Source organism: Dermochelys coriacea, chromosome 9 (assembly GCF_009764565.3).
Source record: "Dermochelys coriacea isolate rDerCor1 chromosome 9, rDerCor1.pri.v4, whole genome shotgun sequence".
Classification (NCBI taxonomy): Eukaryota; Metazoa; Chordata; order Testudines; family Dermochelyidae; genus Dermochelys; species Dermochelys coriacea.
The window spans coordinates 41,928,727-41,939,599 of record NC_050076.1 but is presented as its reverse complement, the minus strand read 5'-3'; the positions used below and the strand labels follow the sequence as shown (position 1 = coordinate 41,939,599).

Below are 10,873 nucleotides of genomic sequence, written 5' to 3'. Positions count from 1 at the left end.
CTATATACTACTATATCATAAACAACAACCAAGGTAAATACACATTAAGGCTCTTTTTTAAAATAAGATTTTTTCAATGATGCTTTCCTCACAGTCTATCTGCTTCATCAGGTGAAACAAAACGAAGGGTATTTAGATATATATTAATTTTGTGTGTTGGTTATTGTGATACAGCATGGCCAGAGGGCAGCAGGAGAGTGTTAGAAGGGAGCCTTATTCCTTGTAGAAGGAAGAAAGTTTGCTATAGATTAATCAAAGCACCTGAAGCCAATTAGAGCACCCGAAGCCAGTCACCTGATAAAACCCCCATGCTTCAATCAGACAAGGGAAGGAGTTGAAGCAGAGAGGAGAGTTTGGAGGTGTGCTGTGGTGGGCTAAGAAGACCCAGACCCTAGGTAAAGACTGTGTTTCACTGACACCTCTGCCAACCCAAAGCCAGAAGACCTTGCTTGAATGCATTGAAAAGGATGAAGAACATGAAGATCAAGTTGAGATCCCTCGCAAGTGGCAGAAAAGTGAAACTGAAATAAAACAAGATTATGAAGAATGGAAAAAGAGAATTCTGGAAAATGCTACTGGTTTGTGCAGAGGGAGGGTAGGAAGCCCCACAAGCTGAAGGGCAGGAGAGGAAAGTAGCCCAGGGGAAGGAACTGCTAGTTCAAGTGGTTTACTGCTATCCCAAGGGCTCCTGAGCTGGGACCCAGAGTAGAGGGTGGGCCTAGGTCTCTCCCTCTCCACTCCCCTCCTCTAGGACACTGGTGGGGCAGTTAATACCCCAGCTCAGGGGTGAGAAATGGCCCTCCCCAAGAAGAGAAAGTGTGAGACCCATCAAATTACTGCTGGCAATTTGCCACATTATCCAAAATCATCTTAATATTTTTTGGAAAAAAGTGGAATGTTTACATTACAGACTTCTTGTGATGCTCCTTGCAGCATAAATCTTTTATTTTTTTTTGTAGGTCATTGACCCTGTATATTTTATCTGTTCCTTCTGTGCCTTTGTAGTCTGAGTCAGTTTAACTACTGAAAATGCACATATGTGGGGACATTTTCAGGAAGATACAGAGATTTGCCATGTGATTCCCATTAATTTTAACAGGTATCACACAAGCAAATTCTCTGCACTACACTTAGAAGTAAATATAAGGGATGGGTGATAAGCATTACAGTGCATCTTTTAAAAATCAGCTGTAGTGTATTTGGTTGATTTTACAAGATAGGGATTGATATCCCAGTTGGATATCAGAAAGCATTATCAAGTCTTATAGCATGTACTAAAAGCCCTTATGACATGTTTGTAGGAAAATCTTACTGTGCATACAGAACAGTCTATTTTGAAACAGTCCCTGAATTGTTAACTAAGGGGTTTCCTCCAACCTAATAGTAGTGGAGGGGCTTACTACAGCCTAATTCCCTGTCATAGTTCACTTTTTTCAATAAAAGATGAGAGACAAATAAATGTTGGTAAAAATGAATTTTCCCTAGAGCCAGGTCTTTCCTGTCAAATGACTTTACTGCTGGGTTTTTTCTTACACCATCTCTCTCCTTTTTCTATCCCCACAATGGAAATTAGAAGGGAACAGCTGCCCTAACTTTCACTAGATATAGTAGCCAAAGGCAGCAGTAGAATAACGGTTCATCCCAGCTCTGTAGTAGAAGGTTTCAACCAAGGATGTGGAATCCTGCTGTACTGTGTTCCATCTGCCTTCTTGGGTGTGCAGGAATAGGAGGAGGAAGGGGGAAAAGGGTTTGGAATCCTGTCTTCTACCTAGTGAAGGAATCAAGTTGTCATAGAGGGTTGTTGGGGGGGGGGGGGGGGAAGGGGTGAAAGAAGGGACAAAGAACCTCCCCCTGTAGCATGAGAACCCTCCCTTCTTTCTAGCTCCCCTCTCTCCTCTTTCTGACCAGGCCCATTCCCATTTTATCTCATTCTTCCCTCCTCTGTAACTCCATTCTCCCTCTGTTCCCTGAAAGCAGCCCAGAGGCTGGTTCTACAGCCCAGTTGTGGTGGAGCTGTTGGGAATCTTGGGTTCAAGTAGCTTCTCAGTTATTCTCCCCCATTCCAACAGTGTACCTTGGCTATCCTAGAGCAGGTCTCATTTCCCTGAAAGCAGCCCAGTTATCCCACCCCCAAATCTCACTGTTTATTTACTAAAAAAGAAAAGGAGTACTTGTGGCACCTTAGAGACTAACAAATTTATTAGAGCATAAGCTTTCGTGAGCTACAGCTCACTTCATCGGATGAAGTGAGCTGTAGCTCACGAAAGCTTATGCTCTAATAAATTTGTTAGTCTCTAAGGTACCACAAGTACTCCTTTTCTTTTTGCGAATACAGACTAACACGGCTGCTACTCTGAAACCCGTTTATTTACTGCCTCTCTTATATGGCGCTAGCCCCAAGGTCTCAGAAACCTTTATCCATTGTTCTGTGCTGAGAAATCCCTTTTATGTTTCTCAATCCCCTACCAGATACTCTCTGGGCCCAGTTCTTCCCTGAGGGGAGTAGGGGTAGGAAGGGAAGGGCTGGCACTGCTTCTATAGTCTTTGTTCCAGGTTTGGAATCCTCCCACTCTCTAGTCTATCCTCCCTCCCATCCTTGTACTGGTGTGTGGGGCAGGAGAGGGGCTTGGACTGGAGCCCTGGTCTCTCCGCTTTACCCCCTACTCTGCCTCTCCTGCGCGCGTGTGGGTGGGTGGGTGGGAAGGGCACAGGTGCAAAGGGCTCTGTCTCTGCTGCACTCTGTCTATTTCCATTCCCCAGGTGTGTCTGCTCTGCCTTGGGAACCCTACTGCTCTCTCTGCGGCAGCCCCAAGCGGCTTAACCTGGGGGCTGGTGGTGGAAGTGGCAGGGGGAGTTTGCGGAACCCTACTGAGGCTCTCTCTGCTTCAGCCCCAGGCCCGTTCTCATGGCGGCTGACGGTGGAAGTGGCAGGGGGAGCCTGGAACCCTGCCTCCCTCCCTCTCTGCTCCCGCTCCCGGGGTGGCTGAGCGCGCGGAAGGGTGGACCCCGGCTGCCTCGGCGCTTCAGCTCCGACTCGCCCCTCCTCTGTGTGCGTGCAGGGCTCCGGGCGGGAACGTGGCCCCCTCACCCCGTGCTGGTCTCGCTCTCTGCTCATGAATATTCATGAATCTCCTCCCTGTGACGTCGCAGCAGTCCCGGGGTGAAAGCTGGCGCTGCTCTGGTCCTGCCAGTGAGGCTGTGAATGACCGAGCAGCGAGCGAGGAAGCCGCCGCCGCAGCCCAGCACCGCTCGCACCTGGAGGCGGGCCGCGGGAGAGGCGGGCGGAGGGAGCCGAGGGGCGCGCCCAGCAGCCCCTCTGCGGGCCAGCGTTTGGTGGCGCTCACGCCTTGGCGGGAGCCGAGAGTCCCCACCTGCCCGGAGCAGCCCGGAGATGCTGAGGCTGCGCTGGGAGTCGGCGCTGCTCCTGCTGGGGGTCGGGAGCCTCCTGGCCGCTAAAGGTGGGTAGCGCGGCGAAGTTTCCCGGCAGCCTGGGGGGAGCCCTGCCGACCGCGCGCGGGGGGGGGGGGGGCGGCGACACTGGGCTGCCCTGAGCTCCGTGCCTGCGGCGTGGGGAGCGCCCGGGCTCCGGCAAAGAGCGGACCCAAGTTTAGGGGCTCGCGGCGGCAGCCAGGCGTGCCGGGAGAGAGAGCCCGGTACGGCTGGGCGGGTCGCGCTCCTGCTCGAAGGGGCTGGGGTGGCTCGGAGGGAGCCAGCCGGGCTAATCGTGCCCCGCACATGGCTTCCCCCGCCAACTCCTCGCCTTGCTTGTGCATGGTGTGAAGTCAGTGCGGGCGTGGGGAGCAACCCACCGCCGAGGGGACGCCGCGGAAAGTTGGAGGCACAAGGAGGCGCTGGGCTTGGCGGGGGGGGGGGTCCCCAGCATGTGGGGTTGAGGGGCTCTGGCTCTCCAGGAAGAATCTGCCGGCCTCGGGTCGTTTGCTCCAAGGGGAGAGCTCGGAGACCAAGCCGTGAGCTCGGGAGCCAGACCGGATCAAAAAGAAAAGGAGGACTTGTGGCACCCCAGCGACTAACACATTGATTTGAGCCTGAGCTTTCGTGAGCTACAGCTCACTTCCTCGGATGCATTCTGCATCCGAGGAAGTGAGCTGTAGCTCACGAAAGCTCAGGCTCAAATCAATGTGTTAGTCTCTGGGGTGCCACAAGTCCTCCTTTTCTTTTTGCGAGTACAGACTAACACGGCTGCTACTCTGAAACGGATCAAAAAGCTTACTCGTGTGACGGAGCCACCCACCGCCTGCCTTACAGTGAAGCCCAAGGGAGTGAGTGGGCAAGAGCCGCCTCATGGGGCTGGTGTTGCACGGCACTGGGGGAGGACAGTTGGCTGGATACTCGGGAGAGATGGGACAATGTCTGAATAACTTGTTGACTCCAACTTTTTTTTGTTTTTGTTTTTGGACAAGATAAACATCCATGGGCAGGCTGTGTGTGTGTGTGTGTGTGTGTGTGTGTAGGAGGGGACAAATGAAAGGATGTCAGCTGATTTCTGCTGAGATTTACCGCGACTTTCCGATTACCGTTCCGATTTGGAGATCGCGATTGCATCTATTAGCTAAAAAGACACAGTCGTATTTAGGCATCTCAAATAAGTTGGGATGTCTCCTGGTTCAAAGTAAACAAATTGTCAGAGCTGACTGGGACACTGAAAGGAAAGTGTGTGTTTTGGGGTGTGTGGGGAGAAGTTAGTAACAATTACTTCTTCTGGGAGGCTGTCTAGCATCAAATCGCTGGGACCATCCCAAATTAACTGGTCCGCTCCCTCTTTATCCTGTTGTTGTAATTAAATATAGATTGTTGGAGGCTTATTTAGATTTATCCTTCAATAACCTCTGCTTTTATGTAGGTCTGGCAACCCTTTGCTGTTGCTCATTTTGACACTTGTGGATTGTTTTGGCCCATTAAAAAATAATCTGATTTTCCTTCCTGACCTTCTCTCCCAGTTCGGCTTCTTTTCACTCTTACAAAGAGATTCAGAGCAGAAGTTTTGAGGTCTTTAACTTTAGTTTATTTTCAGATCAATTTAAAGTGATCTAATTACTGTGTTCATGTAAGAAATCCTGTCATTTTGCATTGTTTTTGTGGGGGGCTCTTAGGTGGCTAAATTACAACTGGACTCATGTAAATTCCAAGGAACATTTGTATTCAATATGGAACCAATTCTTCTGGAAAAAGGTTCTGATTACTTGGAAAAAAATGTAAACGAGTCTCTCAATAGACAGAAATAGAGGAGCCTGAAGGAACTTAGTTCATATAAAGGGACTTGCTATTTCTATTTCATATTCAGTATATGTATTTGGAGCACTATAATATGCAATTTTTCAGGACAAATGTACTGTAAAGTTTGATAACCAATAAAGGGATGTATTTTAATGCAAGGATATATCTCCCTTCTTCTCTTTACCTACTTAGCAGAAACTTTAAGATAACCACCTCTTGTTTTAGATATTTTCTTCTAGCAAATATGTCATCTTTTTTGTTTGTTTCTTCTTGGGCATCTTTTACAATGTTGTAGACAGTTCACCAGATGGGCACATCTGAATTCTGTATTTTTGTCAAGAGTTCTACTTTCCATTTAACCACTGGAGGGCTGCAAAGAGCACTTTTGGACTTCAATAATTTAAAAAATAAATTATTTAATGCTTGATTAAAAATACTAATGATACTTTTGTTGGCCTGCATTGTCCTCTACTACTTTGCATCCATATTTGTATTTAAAATCTGATCTAATCTGTGGGTAAAATATCAGACAATAAAGTATCATATAGTCACATGTAATGCATCTTGTATCTGATATACTTCTTTCTTGAGACTCTGGTTTTCATTTCCATCAATAAAGATGGGAAAGATAAAGATTGTGTAGATTTTTTTTAAAAAAAAAAATTCATGGTGCTTTCTTCTTAATATATTTCTATACATATGGAAGATTTGGAGTCAAAAGGCAGTTATGTGCACATAGTTGAAAGGCTTGTTAGTGCTTCAAACTTAAAGCTATTTGGTAGCTTGAAGCTGAATGCTTTCTTGTTTGAGGCACTAGTAAGATGTCATGTACTTTTATACACAGCTTGTATGCCTTTTGTGATTGTGCATCTTGCTGTAGGGGGTAGCACAGACAATCCATGACAATTATTCAGAGTTTCTCCATCACTCAACTATTCTAGTGGCACATTTTTAGATTAAAACACAGAAGGTTTTGGAGTGAGAAAGGAGATCATTGAAATCAGCAGTCCCTCTCTTGTTCATTCAGTAAGACTAATAGATGCCACTTTTAGGATTATTTGGAGTTGCATGCATACAGTTAAGTTGTCACTAAGTTCCCCACAGTGTCTGGAAGATGCAGGATCTGTTTCCTAATCTGTGCAGCCTTCAAATGTTATCACTTAGTGCCTAGGAAGGGTTTTTCCATATATTTTAACACACATGGCCATAAGTAGGAACAAATAAAAATGTAATGCCATTTCACTTCCTCCCTCTGGCCCCCACAAATCTGTGCATAAGGCAGATCATTAAAATTTTTTCTCATTTTAATATTTGGTTGTTTAAATGTTGAGTTAAGCTTAATAAAAGATCCAGAATATCTTGTGGGATCTCACTAGTTGCACTATTGAAATTCAACTCTTATTTGGAATCTGTGAGCAACGCAAACACCACTTTAATCCTAATTTTAAGTACAGCAGGAACCATCTCAGTGATCTAAATAAGTAGGGGAACATTTGATACAAAATTAAATCAGTTATATGTGCAAAACTTGTAGCCTTAGTCATTCAGAATACTTCTAAATCAATGGAACATTGAGTCCTACTTGGCAAATGCATTATGTGGCTACATCGGATATGACTGCCAGCAGCATGAAAACAGCAACCCAAAGGGACAGATACTTCATATTTTGCTTCAGGCAAATGTATAAGCCTGAACTCTTCCCCCTGCATCTCCCCTAGAAAAAATGTTTGAGAATTTCATAGGAAGATATCTTAAATACTAAGATGAATGAACTTGAGTTCTTGGTATTAAATGAGGATATTCATATAATAGGCACCACAGAAACTTGATGGAATGATGATGATAAATGGGACATGGTACACAATATAGAAATGCCAGAGTACGCTCATGCTGGGGGAGGGCGTAGCACTATATGTGAAAGAAAGCACAGAGTCAAATATCATAAAAATCTTAAATGAATCAGATTGTACTCTAGAATCTCTATGGGTAGACATTCCATGCTTGAATATTAAGAATATAAGAGTAGGAATATACTACCGACCACCTGATAAAGATAGTGATTGTGTAATGCTCAGGGATATTAGCAAGATTATCAAAACAGACAACCCAATAATGGGGATTTCAACTATCCCCCTATTAACTGGGAACATGTCACCTGAAGATGGGATGCAGAGATAAAATATATAGACACCATAAATGACTTCATCTTGGATCAGCTAGTGCTGGAACTCACGAGGGGAGAGGCAATTCTTGATTTAATCCTAAATGGAGCACAGGATCTGGTCCAAGAGCTGAATATAGTTGAACTGTTCAGTAATAGTGACCATAATATAATTAAATTTAACATTCTCATAGAGAGGAAAATACGAGCATTAACTTCAAAAAGGAGGACTATACAAAAATGATGAAGCTAGTTATACAGAAATTAAAAGGAACAGTCCCAGGAGTGAAATGCCTGCAAGCTGTATGGAAACTATTTAAAAACACGGTAATAGAGGCTCAAACTAAATGTATACCTCAATTAAAAAACAGTAAGAGGACCAAAAAACCACCACTATGGCTAAAGAAAAGAATAGAAGAAGCGGTTAGAGGCAAAATGACATCATTTAAAAATTGGAAGTCCAATTCTACAGAGGAAAATAGAAAGGCACAGAAACTCTGGCAAGTAAAGTGTAAAGGCAGGCCAAAATAGAATTTGAAGAGCAACTAGAAACTAACAGCAAAAATAATTTTAAGTACATCAGAAGCAGGAAGCCTGCCAAACAATCATTGAAACCACTGGATAATCGAGGTACTAATGGAGCACTCGAGGAAGACGAGGCTGTTTCAGAGAAGCTAAATGAATTCTTTGCATCAGTCTTCACTCATAGGATGTGAGGGAGTTTCCCACACCTGAGCCATTCGTTTTAGCTGACAAATATGAGTAACTGTCCCAGGTTGAGGGGTCAGTGGAGGAGGTTTTGGAACAAATTGATAAATTAAGCAGTAATAAGTCACCAGGATCAGATGGTATTCACCCAAGAGTTCTGAAGGAACTCAAATATGAAACTGAAGAACGAGTAACTATGGTGTGTAACCTATTGCTTAAATCAGCCTCTGTAGCACATGACTGGAGGATAGCTAATATGATGCTGATTTTTAAAAAAGGACTCTGAGGCGATCTTGGCAATTACAGGTTGGTAAGCCTAACTTCAGTACCAGACAAATTAGTTGAAATGACAATAAAGAGTAGAATTATCAGACCTATATAGATGAACATGATATGTTGGGGAAGAGTCCACATGGGAAAGGGAAATTATGCTTCACCAATCTACTAGAATCCTTTGAGGTAGGTCAACAAGCATGTGGACAAAAGTGAGCCAGTGGATATAGGATGCTGGACTTTTTGAAAGCCTTTGACCAGGTCCTACTCCAAAGGCTCTTAAGCAAAGTAAGCTGTCATGGGATAGGAAGGAAGGTCCTCTCATGGATCAGTAACTGGTTAAATTATAGGAAACAAAGGGTAGGAATAAATTGTCGGTTTTCCTAGTCGAGAGAGATAAACAGCAGTGTCCTCCAGAGGTCTGTACTGGGACCTGTCTTGTTCAACGTATTCATAAATGATCTGGAAAAGGGGGCAAATAGTGAGGTGGTGAAGTTTGCAGATGATACAAAACTACTCAAGATAGTTAAGTCCAAAGCAGACTTTGAAGAGTTACAAAGGGATCTCACGAAATTGGGTGAATGGGCAACAGAATGGTAGATGAAATTCCAAGTTGATAAGTGCAAAGTAATGCACATAGCAAAATATAATCCCAGCTATACATATTAAATATTGGTGTCTAAAGTAACTGTTTCCACTCAAAAAAGAATCTTGGAGTCATTGTGGATAGTTCTCTGAAAACATTTGCTCAATGTGCAGCAGCAGTCAGGGACGCAACTTCATGCTCTGAGTGTCCCATAACTTTTGACTGCCAGAAACTGAGACTGGATGACAGGGGTTGGATCACTTGATAATTTTCATGCTCCCTTTGAAGCATCTGGCACTGGCCACTGCTGGTTGACAGGATACTGGGCTCGATGGACCATTGGTCTGACCTGTTATGGCTGTTCTTGTGTTCTTATCCTAATTTCTGAATGAATCAATATTTGTACAGTGCTATGAATATGTTGAAGTAATTATTCAGAAACTGTGGGTTTTACACAACTCTAGATATTATTGTACTAAGTCATGGTAAAACTTTCTCTTAGAATACAAATTCAAAGTACAAATGCATATGCAAAACAGAAACATCCTTTCTTTTCCTCCATCCAAAATACATTAGAAGCAGCAGTGGTACAGTGATTAACTCAGAGGTCTAGGAGCCAATCAAGATTGGTTCTATTCCTGATGCTGCCAGTGATTTGCTTATGACTTAGGGCAAGTAATGTAAAGGCTCCTTGCCTCAGTTTCCCCATCAGTAAAATGGGGATAAGAATATTTTATAAAGCACACTGAGATCTCTGGAGGAAAAGGTGGCCATAAAAGCAAATTTATTTGTCAAAGGTTAAAAGATTTGTATAATGACATACCGTGTATGTTAGGATATTGAAAGGATTGAGAATTCTCAGAAAACAAATCAGAGTATTTGATGCTATTTCCATTGTTTTGTTATTTCAATATAAGTGGCTCTTATGACAGCATTTAATTTTATATGATATAGAGGGAGTTAATTTCTCTGAGTCTGACTAGATTTGATGCTGCTTAGCCTGTTTCCATTTACATGATACCCATTTCATACCTATATCATCCCTATTGCATACATTGGAAGATAATCACTGGAAGATCATCATTGGAAGATAAGCCAAGAACCAGTACTTCATGCTTTCGTTCAAGCCTTTCATATACTAGGAATGAACTGTTGCTGTACCTGGTCAAGTGTGCTCTCCTTCCTGTCATCAGCCATTGTTGGTTGGTGTTGAATGCAGTGTGAGATCACAGCCTTGCCTTTCTTGTAATGGCGTTCCTCATGGGAGTACTAGGAAAATATTTATAGCCTGGAGGACAGCTCCTTGTCGCCTATCTCTAAATTACACACTTGAACCTTGGTAAACTGGTTTCAGTCTTGCTTTCATCACTTTTTAAAGATCAGCTACTTTCCCCTTTGCAGAAAAGCATGGAAGTTGCATGGCAGTTGTCAGAGACAATGTCACCTTGTTTTGGCTGTTTACTGTCAGAGAAATGCTTAGCTGGAAAAATGTATCAATGGTTAAATCTTCCCTCACAACCATTACACACTGGAATCAAAGCAGAGTGGGGAAACTAGTTCTATGTATGTATAGTTGGTAAAGAGTAAAAACACTTCACCCTATGTTAGGAATACATCTAATTGCCTGCTTCAGAGTTTCTGCAAAAAAATAAGATTCATAGTTGGTGTTACTGAATACCAGAGAAAATCTGATAAGAAATATTAGAGAAATCTATCCTTTAATTTGTCAGCTGCATTATCTTGTAGACTTTTTCTATATCACATGGTGAAGACATTTTTGGAATGATGCTTAAAAAAGCCTGGTACTAGCTTTCAAAAGCCTTTCCCTTGCCCTTTTCATTATGCTGTGTATTCTTCGTTTCCTGGATTCTAACCTCCAACTCACCTTATTTTCCTCAAAGTGGTTCTTT

General features: G+C 43.4%; 1 protein-coding gene across 1 annotated transcript in view; it reads left to right on the top strand.

Moving 5' to 3' along the window:
• Positions 1-343: 343 nt before the first annotated feature.
• CLSTN2 (calsyntenin 2) overlaps positions 344-10,873 on the top strand; it is a 690,495-nt gene continuing 679,965 nt past the window's right edge. Inside the window, 2 exon segments of the mRNA XM_038416570.2 lie at positions 344-395; positions 3,151-3,458. Of these exon segments, the coding sequence (XP_038272498.1) occupies positions 3,203-3,458 (256 nt within the window). The 5' untranslated portion in view covers positions 344-395; positions 3,151-3,202.